The sequence below is a fragment of the Littorina saxatilis genome, linkage group LG9 (genome assembly GCF_037325665.1).
Source record: "Littorina saxatilis isolate snail1 linkage group LG9, US_GU_Lsax_2.0, whole genome shotgun sequence".
Lineage (NCBI taxonomy): Eukaryota > Metazoa > Mollusca > Gastropoda > Littorinimorpha > Littorinidae > Littorina > Littorina saxatilis.
Window position 1 is genome coordinate 65,757,161 of NC_090253.1, and position 18,563 is coordinate 65,775,723.

Genomic DNA, 18,563 nt, shown 5'->3' on the forward strand with positions numbered 1-18,563 from the left:
AACCTGACCATTGACAGCTCTGGGCAATCTGACCATTGACAGCTCTAGGCAACCTGACCATTGACAGGTCTAGGCAATCTGACCATTGACAGCTCTAGGCAACCTGACCATTGACAGGTCTGGGCAACCTGACCATTGACAGCTCTGGGCAATCTGACCATTGACAGCTCTAGGCAATCTGACCATTGACAGCTCTGGGCAATCTGACCATTGACAGCTCTAGGCAATCTGACCATTGACAGCTCTAGGCAACCTGACCATATTGACAGGTCTAGGCAATCTGACCATTGACAGCTCTAGGCAATCTGACCATTGACAGGTCTAGGCAACCTGACCATTGACAGGTCTAGGCAATCTGACCATTGACAGCTCTAGGCAACCTGACCATTGACAGCTCTAGGCAATCTGACCCTTGACAGCTCTAGGCAATCTGACCCTAGACAACTCTAGGCAATCTGACCCTTTACAGCTCTCGGCAATCTGACCCTTGACAGCTCTAGGCAATCTGACCCTTGACAGCTCTACTCTAGGCAATCTGACCCTTGACAGCTCCAGGCAATCTGACCATTGACAGCTCTAGGCAATCTGACCCTTTACAGCGGGAAATCCGAAATCTGGAGATCTTAAAAAAGTGGATTTTTTCCACTGTACCAAATACCCGCGGTCATCCTCCTCCTCCAATTGCACGACAAAATGCTACAGTAACCTAACCTCTAAAAGCTAAACATAAGCAATATATTTCATAGCTACTGAACACCGTCGAAGTGCAGTGTCATCTTCCGAGGGTAGCCGACCGCAGCAATTACCCGACATCATCCCCCCCTGGAGCGTCTGTAAAATCGACAAGTCTGGCAGCGGAACGAAATTCAGAGGTGGTTGGAGCAGTGAGTACGGGGACGGGGCGGTGCACCGGGACAAAGGAACAGGTGTAAAGATGAAGAAAAAAGAAGAAGAAAAAAATAAAACAAAACAAAAACCATTTCATAGCAAATTGAATTAGAAAGTGAATTTACCTTGTGCGTTTTTCTGAGAGAGAAACTTCTTGTGTCAGGTAGTCGAACAGCTCCCCTTGCTTGCACCTGGGGACAGACAATCACACACTTGACTCACAAACCACGGGACACGACAATCACACACTTGACTCACAAACCACGGGACACGACAATCACACACATGACTAACAAACCACGGGACACGACAATCACACACTTGACTAACAAACCACGGGACACGACAATCACACACTTGACTAACAAACCACGGGACACGACAATCACACACTTGACTAACAAACCACGGGACACGACAATCACACACTTGACTAACAAACCACGGGACACGACAATCACACACTTGACTAACAAACCACGGGACACGACAATCACACACTTGACTAACAAACCACGGGACAGACAATCACACACTTGACTAACAAACCACGGGACACGACAATCACACACTTGACTAACAAACCACGGGACAGACAATCACACACATGACTAACAAACCACGGGACACGACAATCACACACTTGACTAACAAACCACGGGACAGACAATCACACACTTGACTAACAAACCACGGGACACGACAATCACACACTTGACTAACAAACCACGGGACAGACAATCACACACTTGACTCACAAACCACGGGACAGACAATCACACACTTGACTAACAAACCACGGGACACGACAATCACACACTTGACTAACAAACCACGGGACAGACAATCACACACTTGACTCACAAACCACGGGACAGACAATCACACACTTGACTAACAAACCACGGGACACGACAATCACACACATGACTCACAAACCACGGGACACGACAATCACACACCTGACTAACAAACCACGGGACACGACAATCACACACTTGACTCACAAACCACGGGACACGACAATCACACACTTGACTAACAATCACACACTTGACTCACAAACCACGGGACACGACAATCACACACTTGACTAACAATCACACACTTGACTCACAAACCACGGGACAGACAATCACACACCTGACTAACAAACCACGGGACAGACAATCACACACTTGACTAACAAACCACGGGACAGACAATCACACACCTGACTAACAAACCACGGGACAGACAATCACACACTTGACTAACAAACCACGGGACACGACAATCACACACTTGACTAACAAACCACGGGACAGACAATCACACACCTGACTAACAAACCACGGGACACGACAATCACACACCTGACTAACAAACCACGGGACACGACAATCACACACTTGACTCACAAACCACGGGACACGACAATCACACACTTGACTAACAAACCACGGGACACGACAATCACACACTTGACTAACAAACCACGGGACACGACAATCACACACTTGACTAACAAACCACGGGACACGACAATCACACACTTGACTAACAAACCACGGGACACGACAATCACACACCTGACTAACAAACCACGGGACACGACAATCACACACCTGACTCACAAACCACGGGACACGACAATCACACACCTGACTAACAAACCACGGGACACGACAATCACACACATGACTCACAAACCACGGGACACGACAATCACACACATGACTCACAAACCACGGGACACGACAATCACACACATGACTCACAAACCACGGGACACGACAATCACACACATGACTAACAAACCACGGGACACGACAATCACACACCTGACTCACAAACCACGGGACACGACAATCACACACCTGACTAACAAACCACGGGACACGACAATCACACACTTGACTAACAAACCACGGGACACGACAATCACACACTTGACTAACAAACCACGGGACACGACAATCACACACTTGACTAACAAACCACGGGACACGACAATCACACACTTGACTCACAAACCACGGGACACGACAATCACACACTTGACTAACAAACCACGGGACACGACAATCACACACTTGACTAACAAACCACGGGACACGACAATCACACACTTGACTCACAAACCACGGGACACGACAATCACACACTTGACTAACAAACCACGGGACACGACAATCACACACTTGACTAACAAACCACGGGACACGACAATCACACACTTGACTCACAAACCACGGGACACGACAATCACACACTTGACTAACAAACCACGGGACACGACAATCACACACTTGACTAACAAACCACGGGACACGACAATCACACACTTGACTAACAAACCACGGGACACGACAATCACACACTTGACTAACAAACCACGGGACACGACAATCACACACTTGACTAACAAACCACGGGACACGACAATCACACACTTGACTAACAAACCACGGGACACGACAATCACACACTTGACTAACAAACCACGGGACACGACAATCACACACTTGACTCACAAACCACGGGACACGACAATCACACACTTGACTAACAAACCACGGGACACGACAATCACACACTTGACTAACAAACCACGGGACACGACAATCACACACTTGACTAACAAACCACGGGACACGACAATCACACACATGACTAACAAACCACGGGACACGACAATCACACACTTGACTAACAAACCACGGGACACGACAATCACACACTTGACTAACAAACCACGGGACACGACAATCACACACTTGACTAACAAACCACGGGACACGACAATCACACACTTGACTCACAAACCACGGGACACGACAATCACACACTTGACTAACAAACCACGGGACACGACAATCACACACATGACTAACAAACCACAACACGACAATCACACACATGACTAACAAACCACAACACGACAATCACACACATGACTAACAAACCACGGGACACGACAATCACACACTTGACTAACAAACCACGGGACACGACAATCACACACTTGACTAACAAACCACAACAATTAATATCTCAGTAAGATATGCAACAAAGAAAAAATACAATTGCAATTCCATAATTCATGTCCACACTCACTTTCTCCATTAGCCCTTCATTGCTCATTGTAGAAAAATAAAATAAAAAATAAAATAAAATAAAAAGCTTCAAATTTTACAGGTGTTCAATCATTATGTGCAAACATCATATAAGAAGCATGATATATCCAGCATTTTGGTTTGTGTAACTGCCAGCATTTAGCGGCTCTAGCATTTTATTCTTGCAATGCCCAGCATCTAACAGTAGAATGTAAATTGCTTTTGGCAGCATTCCAAACCAAACTGCACATGAGCACAGTGTATCGGCTAATTGCTTTAGTCATCAAAACTATGCCATAAAATGGTTTCATGCCTTTCAATGTGAAAGGTTTTGTAGCACATTTCCCACATCATGTCTCCAACACAAAGATCCTGCGTCTTCACTTTTAAATTTCCTTAAAAAAAACACAAGACTGATACTGAAGCAGAGTGTCTTCATTTCGTTTCTAAAGCATCAGCTTCCAACAAATCTGACTCTACCATGAACAAAACTATTGTGCAGAAAGTCCTCCAAACACATATAGTAAATCTGAGACTGAGAACATTTTGATTCTGAACGAACAGTGCAGACTCGATATGACTTTTTCTCTCTCCTTTTCTAAACTGAAACACAGATTGGCTCATTTAGTCACATGGTTTGGTTGAACTGCACACAAGAAATATGTGTCCTTCACTGCTTCAGTTTATTTATTACACCCCCGGTATAGGGGTGTGTATAGGATTCGGTCGATGTGTTTGTTTGTTTGTTTGTGTGTGTGTTTGTGTTCGCATATAGATCTCAAGAATGAACGGACTGATCGTCACCAAACTTGGTGAACAGGTTCTATACATTCCTGAGACGGTCCTTACAAAAATTGGGACCAGTCAAACACACGGTTAGGGAGTTATTGGTGGATTAAGATTCTACAAGGACTTATAGAGGGACATATTAATGGTCAAAGGGAAATAACCTTCTCAGTTGGTGGCAGTGAGAATGGTTATTTCCCTTTGACCAACGGGGGTGTTTTTCCTACCTCAGAGGAATTTCTTGTTTTGGTTATCTTCTTGGGTATGTGGGCTTTATATTGTGGGCTTTATATTGCGGTCTGACAGAGCTATTAGTCGACTGAAAGTCAGTCAGTTAGTGACATAATTCTCGATCAGCAGTTTTTCCTTACTCACTCACTTTCTCGCCTACTTCTTGTTTCCTTTCTAAAGCCATGTAGATGTCAACCTTATCAACAATATGTGCGTGTGTTTAATTACTAGCAAACTGCTTTAAAATACATGGCTTTGCTTTAAGGTAATGTTTCTTGGTTAGTAAAAACTGGAACAGTAGTCTTGTCACACCAGTTAATGTGCCCTTGAGTTAAAGATGAGCTCATGTTAAAGATACAATCTTTCACATGCAGGCGACCATGTACAAAATAAGAGGAACAGGACACATTAAAAAGTCTAAAGTGCCTTAAAGGTCCCAATATAATGCAGTGATTCTGATCTGATGATGGACTCCACAAAACAGATATGATTTAGTTTGTGTCTGGAGCTGACAAAAAGTCTGATTGTAGCCAACTTTGGTCTCAAGACTATGTACACCATCTCAAATGTACTCCGCTGTTTACATGGGATACAAGATTGCATCCACTTAGACACACACTCAACATCAACAGTCGGGCTGCTTTCTGTAATACATGGACACAACCACTAGCTTTTTGCTGAATAGACCAATTCCGCAAATAACACTGTCAAGTTTATATGGGAAGCAAAGGGTTGCCTTTTCTTGGAAAATCGAGGGCTAACAAGACCACGTGACAAAATAGGCCAATCATTATTGGGTTGCCTGTCTTACACGTGCTCGCTGACAACGTGTAGCTACACGCCGCTGGCTAGTGATGGGCGTACAATGTCCCGTGGGTTTGATTGCCCTCTTTTCTCTCCCAGCAAAGTTACTTGCGAACATCGTCTTTTCTAACAGATTGGTCTTTTCTAACAGATTGACCGTGTGGTATGTTTTACTCAGGAAATGACGCGTCATTCACAAAGACATGGCCACGCTGCAAAGAATGTAAGGCAGACTGTGGATGGGTGGTATGTGTTCAAGTGGAAGCATGTTCTCATCCTGTGTAACAGCCTGGAGTGACCCCAGCTGGTTGACACCATTCTTCACACCGGGAAGAGTGTATGTTGAGCACATTGTAAAAGTACATGTGCACACAAAAACATCTGATGGTAGCAAACTGCTTTAAAAGATATGGCCTTACGTATCTGGGTCAGTAAAACTATAACAGTAGTCCAGTCACAAGTGCTGTGGCCTTGAGCCAAGATTAGGCCCTTCAGAGAGTAGGTTGAAAAAAGGTGTACTGTTGCACGCTCCCACACACGATGCACACACACGTTTCACCACTAGCCTGCAAGTGAGCATTGAACCATATACCGAAGGTCTCTACGATCCTCAATGACACGCTTTTTTCAAGCGTACTTCCAATAACTTAAAGAACAAGAATTATTCTAAATGAATAACTAAAAGAAATTACATAAATAAAAGTAAATAGATAAATAAATTAATCAATAGTTAATTTCATGGAGGTGAATCGTGTGTCTGCATGCTGTGTGGGGTGTGTGGGAGCGTGCAACAGTACACCTCTTTTTCAACCTACTCTCTCAACGGCCTAATCTTGGCTCAAGGCCTGTTAATTTACCTCAATATCTGGTAACCCACTGTCTTTTAAAGTGGCAGATCTTCAAACCGACCAGGGGAAGGGAGGAGGGGGGGGTCACTGTAAAACATAACTCTACTTAACATGGGACCTTCAGGGTGACAGCATAAAGCACAAGGTTCACATTACTAATCTTTACAGATAGTTTAAAGGCTTGAATGACAAGAATGCCCTGTTATCTTTTCCTGATGACTTAATTCTTGACACACAGATTGAAATGTGGGGCGGTGCAGAATGCAGAGCAGACAGCCACCGTCCCACAATCTGTGTCCCACTGTCCCACAATCTGTCTGCGTCCACTGAAAAGCCTGCATAGAAAGGAAATGCACCTTTCCTCTCACCTTAAACAAACCATCACATGCACATCAATAGCTAGAGTTTAAGTAGTCTGTATTCATAGCTGATTGACTGACAGTGCAGTGGGCAGACCTTTCCTCTACAGTTAGCCTCAAGTTAGGCTTACATTGGCTGCACTCAACACAAGACTGACTATACAGTCAATCCTCCAGTCAAGACCCTGGATACCGGCACCGTTGGCCTAGTGGTAAGGCGTCCGCGCCGTGATCGGGAGGTCGTGGGTTCGAACCCCGGCCGGGTCATACCTAAGACTTTAAAATTGGCAATCTAGTGGCTGCTCCGCCTGGCGTCTGGCATTATGGGGTTAGTGCTAGGACTGGTTGGTCCGGTGTCAGAATAATGTGACTGGGTGAGACATGAAGCCTGTGCTGCGACTACTTATTCTGTCTTGTGTGTGGCGCACGTTAAATGTCAAAGCAGCACCGCCCTGATATGGCCCTTCGTGGTCGGCTGGGCGTTAAGCAAACAAACAAACAAACAAGTCGCGTAAGGCGAAAATACAATATTTAGTCAAGTAGCTGTCGAACTCACAGAATGAAACTGAACGCAATGCCATTTTTCAGCAAGACCGTATACTCGTAGCATCGTCAGTCCACCGCTCATGGCAAAGGTAGTGAAATTGACAAGAAGAGCGGGGTAGTAGTTGCGCTAAGAAGGATAGCACGCTTTTCTGTACCTCTCTTTGTTTTAACTTTCTGAGCGTGTTTTTAATCCAAACATATCATATCTATATGTTTTTGGAATCAGGAACCGACAAGGAATAAGATGAAAGTGTTTTTAAATTGATTTCGACAATTTAATTTTGATAATAATTTTTATATATTTAATTTTCAGAGCTTGTTTTTAATCCGAATATAACATATTTATATGTTTTTGGAATCAGCAAATGATGGAGAATAAGATAAACGTAAATTTGGATCGTTTTATAAATTTTTATTTTTTTTTACAATTTTCAGATTTTTAATGACCAAAGTCATTAATTAATTTTTAAGCCACCAAGCTGAAATGCAATACCGAAGTCCGGGCTTCGTCGAAGATTACTTGACCAAAATTTCAACCAATTTGGTTGAAAAATGAGGGCGTGACAGTGCCGCCTCAACTTTCACGAAAAGCCGGATATGACGTCATCAAAGACATTTATCATAAAAATGAAAAAAACGTTCGGGGATTTCATACCCAGGAACTCTCATGTCAAATTTCATAAAGATCGGTCCAGTAGTTTAGTCTGAATCGCTCTACACACACACACACACAGACAGACAGACAGACACACACACACACACACACGCACATACACCACGACCCTCGTTTCGATTCCCCCTCGATGTTAAAATATTTAGTCAAAACTTGACTAAATATAAAAAGACCCTGGATTGAACAAGCCACCACCACAACCCCCTTTTTCATTATCATAGCTTCTGTGCACAACCTCTGTAAATTGACTTCTACATTTGAAAATACCCTGCCTGACTTTTTCTCACATTTTAGAAGTCTCAACAGACGAGGGGGATGGGGGGGGGGGGGGGTGGGGGGGGGGGTGGGGGGCGGGGGGGGGGGGGGGTCGCGCACTGTATTTTTTTTTATCTCCTGCTCTAAGACACGACTAACATAAAGCGGTGGACTGTATTAGCAGGTCCTGCATAACTGGGTCAGGGGAGAATTCAGTCACTAAAGGTGCAAGCCCACCGGGCGCACAGAGCGCACAGAGGTGAGCGTGCTCGCTGCACTGTCAGCGATGATGCAACAGACAAAGCCTGCACTTTACATCTCAGCGTTCGGCGGTTGGCTGCTTGCTGAGTAGGATGAAGGTGGGGGTGGGGAGAGAGAAAAAATTCGGTGAGATGGCATTAAAAGCGCGCGAATTTTCTTGTTGCACACGCTATAATGCAATCGTTCTCACCCCTCCGGTCTACACACTTTAACACACTGGCTTGTTTCATCTCAAGATGATACGGCCGAATCTCTCTCTCTCTCTCTTTCTCTCTCTCTCTCTCTCTCTCTCTCTCTCTCTCTCTCTCTCTCTCTCTCTCTCTCTCTCTCTCTCTGATAAAGGACAGGTTGGAAGAATAGGCTTTGCCTAAAACCTTTATCCTTTTGTAATAAAGTTCTGAGTCTGAGTCTGAGTCTGAGTCTCTCTCTCTCTCTCTCTCTCTCTCTCTCTCTCTCTCTCTCTAGCTCTCTCTCTCTCTCTCTCTCTCTCTATTCCTTTCATCTTGTTATAAAGATTTGTCTTTGTCATTGTCACTGTAAAGCGTGTTAGTGCGCATGCAAGAGAACTGGAGACTGATCTTTGCAAGAGAGAAACATGTGGTGTGTCAGTCTATCATTTGCAGGAAAAAATCACTTTTGAACATGTCAACAGTAGGCAAAATGGTCACCAAAGTTGGGGGGGCACCCTTTCAAACCAGAAATACTGTCAAACCGTTTCTCTATGTTTTTGTTTGCTTGTTCGAAACCTTGAAAAAGATGTGCAATTTCACGACAGCAACATCCACATTTCTTTCACTTCCCCCTCCTCCCTAAACCTGCAGTGGAATAGTTTCTACTCTTGCCTAAACTCCCGCGGTTTTGCCACACTACCTACTAAAGTGAGGTTGTCAACATAACACCACACCCACACACCTTTTCAGGGACGACACCCACCCCATAGCCAACCCAGACTGAGTTACTGGGGTCACGGCCAGTCTACAGGGTCAAGGCTTTCCATTCCCTTTCAATTGCACGAGAAATTGTAACATTCCTTCTCAGTCTAGAGACCATGTGTTACTGTCTGGCATCTGCCTCGAGAGTTCGAGACAAATGTCCCTCTTTCTTTTTGCTGCGATGTCCGCAGAATCCCTCCGTGCGGTGGTGCTCTCATACGCAGGCTGTGTGTTAGCTCAGAGTCACGGTGTCCGACTTGTTGCCTGTGAAGCGGTCAGCGGGTCAGCCGTGTGTTAGCTCAGAGTCACAGTGTCCGACGTGTTGCCTGTGAAGCGGTCAGCGGGTCAGCTGTGTGTTAGCTCGGAGTCACAGTGTCCGACTTGTTGCCTGTGAAGCGGTCAGCGGGTCAGCTGTGTGTTAGCTCGGAGTCACAGTGTCCGACTTGTTGCCTGTGAAGCGGTCAGCGGGTCAGCTGTGTGTTAGCTCAGAGTCACAGTGTCCGACGTGTTGCCTGTGAAGCGGTCAGCGGGTCAGCTGTGTGTTAGCTCCGAGTCACAGTGTCCGACGTGTTGCCTGTGAAGCGGTCAGCGGGTCAGCTGTGTGTTAGCTCCGAGTCACAGTGTCCGACGTGTTGCCTGTGAAGCGGTCAGCGGGTCAGCTGTGTGTTAGCTCCGAGTCACAGTGTCCGACGTGTTGCCTGTGAAGCGGTCAGCGGGTCAGCTGTGTGTTAGCTCCGAGTCACAGTGTCCGACGTGTTGCCTGTGAAGCGGTCAGCGGGTCAGCTGTGTGTTAGCTCCGAGTCACAGTGTCCGACGTGTTGCCTGTGAAGCGGTCAGCGGGTCAGCTGTGTGTTAGCTCCGAGTCACAGTGTCCGACGTGTTGCCTGTGAAGCGGTCAGCGGGTCAGCTGTGTGTTAGCTCCGAGTCACAGTGTCCGACGTGTTGCCTGTGAAGCGGTCAGCGGGTCAGCTGTGTGTTAGCTCCGAGTCACAGTGTCCGACGTGTTGCCTGTGAAGCGGTCAGCGGGTCAGCTGTGTGTTAGCTCCGAGTCACAGTGTCCGACGTGTTGCCTGTGAAGCGGTCAGCGGGTCAGCTGTGTGTTAGCTCCGAGTCACAGTGTCCGACGTGTTGCCTGTGAAGCGGTCAGCGGGTCAGCTGTGTGTTAGCTCCGAGTCACAGTGTCCGACGTGTTGCCTGTGAAGCGGTCAGCGGGTCAGCTGTGTGTTAGCTCCGAGTCACAGTGTCCGACGTGTTGCCTGTGAAGCGGTCAGCGGGTCAGCTGTGTGTTAGCTCCGAGTCACAGTGTCCGACGTGTTGCCTGTGAAGCGGTCAGCGGGTCAGCTGTGTGTTAGCTCCGAGTCACAGTGTCCGACGTGTTGCCTGTGAAGCGGTCAGCGGGTCAGCTGTGTGTTAGCTCCGAGTCACAGTGTCCGACTTGTTGCCTGTGAAGCGGTCAGCGGGTCAGCTGTGTGTTAGCTCGGAGTCACAGTGTCCGACTTGTTGCCTGTGAAGCGGTCAGCGGGTCAGCTGTGTGTCAGCTCGGAGTCACAGTGTCTGACTTGTTGCCTGTGAAGCGGTCAGCGGGTCAGCTACAGGGGGTCGTGACAACAGCTGACAACTGACTGTGGGGGTAACTGGACGTGGGGTCCAAATGTCAAGTCTATTTCTGCGTACCGGCCGGCCACGACACGCGGAGAGACATGTGATATCGATGTGCTATGGGTTGATCTGACAATGCTTATTCTACAGCTGTTCATCGTTGAGTTTATATAACTGTTGCGCACAGACACACACACACACTGACATGTTGGTAAACACACTGACATGCACACACACACACACACACATTAACACACACACATTAACACACACACGCACACACACACACGTGCCCCACCTTTGCAACTAACTCTGTTATTCAGAAACGCAAGCTTTGAATGCAGCAACACGATATGCACAAGGTAGTATGCCCTCTTTGATGTGTTACCATTCCACTTTCTCTTGTGCATGTTATGAACACACAGAAGAACACTAGCACAAACAGTGACACACACAACACAAACAGACACAATTATAATTATGATTATACTCACAGCTCGAAGACCAGGAAGAGGAATGTCGGAGTCTCAAAGAAGTCATGGAGTTCAACTGGAATCACAAAGTAAACAATGTCACACACTTTCCTTGAAAATGCATTAATTCACAGCAAAGACAAACTTTCGTGATTTTATGTTTTTTTGCTTATGTTTTTTTCCCCGTGTGTTTTGTGTGTGGGTTTTTTTTGTTTTGTTTTTTACAAATGTAAGCACACTCGCAAGCAAGAAAGCAGCACCAGTCCACTGGAAGTAAAACATTTAAGAAATGCATGGATTGGATTGGATTGGATTGGATAAGATTTACAGTCCAGTGAGGTTACCCTCATGGAAATTCGGGCTGCTTTCTCCCCGGGGAAAGCGAGCTGCCATACATACGGCGCTACCCATATTTTTATTTTTTTTTCCTGCATGCGTGTATTCATGTTTCCTGAGACTTAATGCCGTGTGAGATGGAATTTTTTTACTTCATTCCAAGTCCCACGGGTATTTGATGGACATTTTTATCTATGCCTATACAATTTTGCCAGGAAAGACCCTTTTGTCAATCGTGGGATCTTTAACGTGCACACCCCAATGTAGTGTACACGAAAGGACCTCGGTTTTTCGTCTCATCCGAAAGACTAGCACTTGAACCCACCACCTAGGTTAGGAAAGGGGGGAGAAAATTGCGGCCTGACCCAGGCCTGAACACGCAACCTCTCGCTTCCGAGCGCAAGTGCGTTACCACTCGGCCACCCAGTGTGACGAATACACAAAAGAAACAAGCGTATCAATAACTTGAAGAAATGGAATCTGCCAACACACACACACACACACACACTCTCTCTCACACACACTCAGAAAAGTCAGTCAAGTACACTTCGTCATGTATTTTAAGAATTTCATGTTTTGTTTTAGCCGAGCATTTTTTCTAGCATTTTTTCTAGCGGTGGGCCGAGGAGGGCGACCAATGGAACTGATTAATAAAACTAATACGGTCAGTATCAATGGTCTCCGACAAGAGATTAGAGATATGATCTGGACACGTTGAGCCCCCCCTTCTTTCTCACGCACTGTTGCCGACACAGTGTAGTTCCTATACTCAGCGTTCCCTGCCCTTGCCTGAGGACACAGATTCAAGATTAACATCAGGAATGCGACACAAGCAGTATGTCACTATCTAGTGTCATTCAAACCTAAACTAAGCTATGAAATTCTCGACCAGTCACAAAGTCCATGTTGACAGCCAAAGGAGGTGAAGTGTATAACGTGACACTAAAACAAATCGATAACTCCACAGAAATTCCTGCAAGCTTTAAAAAAAAAGAAGAAAAAAAAAAAGTATTATATCAAGCAGTTTCATGGCTTCTTCCATCTTTCACGAATTGGTCATAATGTAATTGCTGAATGCATGTGCCTGCCCACCACGTCGGCATACTCAGACCATTCCGTTCCTATAGATAAGGCACGCGATCAAACAAATCAAAATTCCAGAACCAAACCACCACAGTGTAATCCGCTCAGTTCATTTACACAGCCGTACAATGCGTTGGGGTGCTCTTTGTTACAAGCACAGGCTGTCTTTGTTACAAGCACAGGCTGTCTTTGTGTGCACATACACCTGAATCGGTTATAGCAAATATCAGCACGCGTTTGTCTTGCTTTTTTTCTTTGCAATGTCGATCGTACTTGCGTGCTTGGAATACTTTGATTTGAAGATCACAGAAGCCATAGCCAAGAGACAACACGACGGTCAATTGATGACGTCGTGTGCGTTATCTTGAAAAGCAATTCAGATAAGAACCTTGTGTGTGTGTACGTGTGTGTGTGTGTGTGCGGGTGGGCGTTTGTGTGTGTGTGTATGTGCGTGCGTGCGTGTGTGTGTGTGTGTGTGTGTGTGTGTGTGTGTGTGTGTGTGTGTGTGTGTGTGTGTGTGTGTGTGTGTGTGTGTGTGTGTGTGTGTGCGTGCGAATATTTACGGCGAATATTTACTTTTCACGGCCAAAGTCGCACGGGTATTTGGTGGACTTTTTTTATTTCTTTTATCTATGCCTATACAATTTTGCCAGGAAAGACCCTTTTGTCAATCGTGGGATCTTTAACGTGCACACCCCAATGTAGTGTACACGAAGTATGGGGGCAATTTATTACCCAGGCGATAACGCTGACAGCGGTATGCAACCGACACCCCTCTAAATTAACAGGCACCCTTTGAACATGTATTGACAGGCGTGACGTCACCTTTGGGGCTCCGCCCATTACTAAACTCAGCCAGTTCGAACAAGCCGCATGCTGGGATCCGGAACGATTGCATACGAAGATACCGTTTTGGTCCGGTTTTTATTTCGATTTTGAAAAGGGAAATTGGCTGTGCTGTTATTCAGATCCACCTGCAATGATTAACAAAACAAAAACACGCACACAAACCCCTCGAACTATGCTACCTATTTGAGAGAACGTCATTGAATAAGGGAACGGCATCTCTAGTAGGCAGTTTCCTGCGACAGAGTCCAGATTGTGTTCATCGTCATTTTTCTTCTTCAAATGCTTGCGGTTATCCAAACGTCTTGTACGCGATCCTGGGGAAATTAGATAAATCAAGTAAATAAAAACACGTCTGTCATTGGCGAAAAAGTAAGTCGAAGCAAAAACAAGGACCTGAGTCCCCCCCCCCCCCCCCTCTCTCAATATCTCAAAGAACTCACTGATGTTAGGGTGTCCGGCACACATGCGGAGGAGGCTGACCTCCCTGATGGTGTCCGACTTGAGCGTCTCGATGTTGGCCTTGCATGTGTCGCGCTCGCCGCTGATGTCGATGATCTTGACGGCATACTCCTTGCCGTTGGCCTTCTCCACCACACGCCGTACTGTGCTGCTCAGACCTCTGTAACACGCGCAAAACAACATAAGTATTCAGAAACTAACTATAATGTCTTTTTTTTGTTTACCTGAAATAGAATCGTGGCTTCGTACTCCGTGCTTGCTGGTTTTAAGAAAGATTTTTTTTTTTTTTTTACTCCGCCTCTGGCTTTGCTGCTTTTGAATAAAAAAAAAGTTTGAGTCTGAAAAAAAAAAATCAACTTGCATGTCGCCATCTGTGGCACCGGCAGGACTTTTGTGTATCAGGTGAACAGGGAGCTGTCAATGTACGACTTTTGTGTATATGCTTAGCACGCGACGAGCCGCTTGTAAGACATCCGGGCAGGTTGGGGGCCGCTTGGGATTTAGGGGGGCCGGTTCACTTTTTGACTTACCGCCCCCCTGGCCGGTATCTCATCTAAAGTCGGGTAACACCCGGGGAACATGCCCTTCATTGGTGTCACCGTGAGGGCGTAAAACATCATTACCATCGCAGGAGGCATCGTTTATGATTCATACACTTCAAGCCCTGAAAGAATGGGTACCGTGTACTCCTAACCTGTTGCCTTCTACGTTCTATCAAACCCTAAAAGAACGGGTACCGTGTACTCTTAACCTGTTGCCTTCTACGTTCTATCAAGCCCTAAAAGAACGGGTACCGTGTACTCCTAACCTGTTGCCTTCTACGTTCTATCAAGCCCTAAAAGAACGGGTACCGTGTACTCCTAACCTGTTGCCTTCTACGTTCTATCAAGCCCTAAAAGAACGGGTACCGTGTACTCCTAACCTGTTGCCTTCTACGTTCTATCAAGCCCTAAAAGAACGGGTACCGTGTACTCCTAACCTGTTGCCTTCTACGTTCTATCAAACCCACCATGTGCCTTGACCTCTGACACACAATGCAGACACTCAGTGCCAGAGGCGGCCCTGTAAGATGGTCATGGTCACATCTGACACACTATGCAGACACTCAGTGCCAGAGGCGGCCCTGTAAGATGGTCATGGTCACATCTGACACACTATGCAGACACTCAGTGCCAGAGGCGGCCCTGTAAGATGGTCATGGTCACATCTGACACACTATGCAGACACTCAGTGCCAGAGGCGGCCCTGTAGAATGTAGGTCCGTGGTAAGATGGTCATGGTCACATCTGCACGTGATACTGCAAACTATGCCTCCCCGACAACCAGCTCTGGAAGCTTGCCTGTGTGAGGTTGTGCTGCTGCCTTATCGGAAGCGTTTTTGTCGACAGTTTTTTCAGCTAATTTTTTTAATTTATTTTTTATTTATTGGTTTCAACAATTTTATTCAGCAAAATGACATACAACAAAGCCGCATACCATCAGTTAATACATGGAGCACAACGAGCAAAGCTTATAGACGTGCTCCTAAAAGCAATATACATGTATATGATATTTGGTTTGGTTTTCGTTTTATTTATTCATTCATCAATTCATTCATTCATTTATGTATTTCTTCTTCTTCTCTTCTTCTTCGTTCATGGGCTGAAACTCCCACGTTCACTCATGTTTTTGCACGAGTGGAGTTTTACGTGTATGACCGTTTTGACCCCGCCATTTACGTATTTGATTGATTGATTGATTTTGTTTTTAAATTGGAACCTGTTCAACACTATATGATGTTACACCACCACTGCTGACGTCATTTGGAACTTCGACTCGTCACCATGTGACGTAACCCTACTGCTATACATGTGAATATTAGACCGGGTTAAAAAAAAAATAATAAAATAGCTCGATCAGTGTGGACTCCACGTCACACGCACTGTTTGCTCAACGTCGCAGTGCACGTGATGCACAGCATTGCAACACGGAAACCTCCTACACCCAATTGTCATTGCACGTGTTCCCATGACTGGACTTGCCATGGCGAACCTCTTATGCCAAGGCCCATCACAACTCATGCATTCACAACAACCGAAAAGGCGAGGTGACAAAATAGACCCGAAACATTCAAAACAATGTAAAGATCCAGTTTTGTTTGTTGTTTGTTTGTTTTCAGTGATTGTAGTTGTGAGAGGAGTGTGTAGAGAGCTGTGTTTGTTTTCAGTGATTGTAGTTGTGAGAGGAGTGTGTAGAGAGCTGTGTTTGTTTTCAGTGATTGTAGTTGTGAGAGGAGTGTGTAGAGAGCTGTGTTTGTTTTCAGTGATTGTAGTTGTGAGAGGAGTGTGTAGAGAGCTGTGTTTGTTTTCAGTGATTGTAGTTGTGAGAGGAGTGTGTAGAGAGCTGTGTTAGCAGTTGACAGTCTACAATGGTGTGAAGAAAGCCCCCCACACCAAACTCTCCATTGGGACACAGGTAGATCATTCTGATCATCATCGCTCCACGGCTATCGCCAGTTTTCTCTCTGACCGGACACTGAAGTCCTACGCGAATCTATCAAAACAAGAATACAGAGTTATCTCCCATATATGTTGTTCGCGAGCAGTGTTCGCGAGACGAAAATGATTGCAGATTGGCCGACTTCGATAGTGATCTCCGTTCTGTTCTTCACTGTTATGATAAAGACATCGTTCTAAGGTCAAAACAAGTCGAAATTTTGGGACTGCTGCCGGAAGGAGACCGTAATATATGGTTTCATCACTGTCAACTGGTTACAGAAAAAATCGTCTGCTCCAGCGAGCGCCGAAACCAAACGGTTGATTATCATGTGACACTTATGCCATATTTAGAGTTGTTTGCACAGTAAATACAGCCGCGAAAAATAGCTCGCTTGAAACTGTCTTACATATCAATTCCTTTGTAATTTAAAAATTGCACAACACCATGAACAATCATTATCGACGATCGCGAATCTGCTTACATCCATAACACATTACGAACAGATCTATAATAATGTAAAAAATCGATTTCCTCGCAAGACAAGGAAAACCAAGGCATCCTGTCAGGGATAGAATGAGCCAAACTCATTTTGACCTGAGGTCAGGATGACAGGTAGATATGTCTGTCACGTTCCCTCCGCCAGTCGTTCGCATCAAAGACAGAGACAGTAGACAGACACACACGCAACTTTAAATGACACAGTCAGTGTCCTGTGTATACAGTCTGGGGTCACGGCTTTGTGCTCGTGTTGCTGAAGGAGGAAGTGTGTGCAAGAGCTGTGCGTTGGAAGGAAACACTGACTGAATGTCATCACTCCTGGCCTTGCTGGTGTGACGATGACATCTTTCCCCGTGGTCAATTTCGATTCTCGGACTCGTTGATCTTGTATAAACTCCACACTGAACCTCCTGCGGCTCGTCAATGAGCGACCTTGGGTACCTTACATTCATGGGGCCAAATTTGTCCAACCAATTTTTTGTATTTAACTTAAAATTTTGATTCATCCTAAAATGTTTCCCTTCTTATTCAAGGGACGTGACCACTCGGTACACGTTTTCGAAGAAATCGATTTTTGGGGTGAAATCTATTAAATTTCACCACCAATTTTCTTCACATGCAAGAAACTGACATGCTTTTCGTCCTTAAATAATGTCACTTCTTAATTTTACCAGGAAACAACATGTCAGACAGTCAGTCTTGAGTATATATCGAGGGGGAAATATGACCACGGGGGAAATATGAAATCGTTACACCGGACAAAATGTTACAAACGCACTGCATAATATATGTCAAGCGCCATTTGCCGATTGCGTTTACGTGCGCTGTCAAAAAAGACGCCCTCATTTATTTTATACTGGAGACAAATCTACAGCTTTCAGATGAAAATGTGTGTGTGCTGGTGTGTGTGTGTGTGTCACAGTGTGTGTGTGTCACAGTGTGTGTGTGTATGTGTGTGTGTGTGTGTGTGTGTGTGTGTGTGTGTGTGTGTGTGTGTGTGTGTGTGTGTCACTGTGTGTGTGTGTGTGTGTGTGTGTTGACTGCACCACTCGATCCTGAAGATTGTTTTTAAAAATTAGTCGGGTGCCCAAATAATCGGGCTAAAGA

The 18,563-nt window shown here is 45.5% G+C and overlaps 1 protein-coding gene across 3 annotated transcripts in view; it reads right to left on the reverse strand.

Annotated features, from left to right (window-relative positions):
* Positions 1-18,563, reverse strand: part of LOC138976846 (phosphorylase b kinase gamma catalytic chain, skeletal muscle/heart isoform-like) — a 60,900-nt gene that overhangs the window by 27,389 nt on the left and 14,948 nt on the right. For all 3 annotated transcript variants that reach the window (XM_070349737.1, XM_070349735.1, XM_070349736.1), the window contains exons 2-4: positions 14,462-14,640; positions 11,775-11,829; positions 1,014-1,079 (exon numbers count right to left, since the gene is read on the reverse strand). In XM_070349737.1, coding sequence (XP_070205838.1) covers positions 1,014-1,079; positions 11,775-11,829; positions 14,462-14,640 — 300 coding nt within the window. The remainder of the gene's footprint in view (positions 1-1,013; positions 1,080-11,774; positions 11,830-14,461; positions 14,641-18,563) is intronic.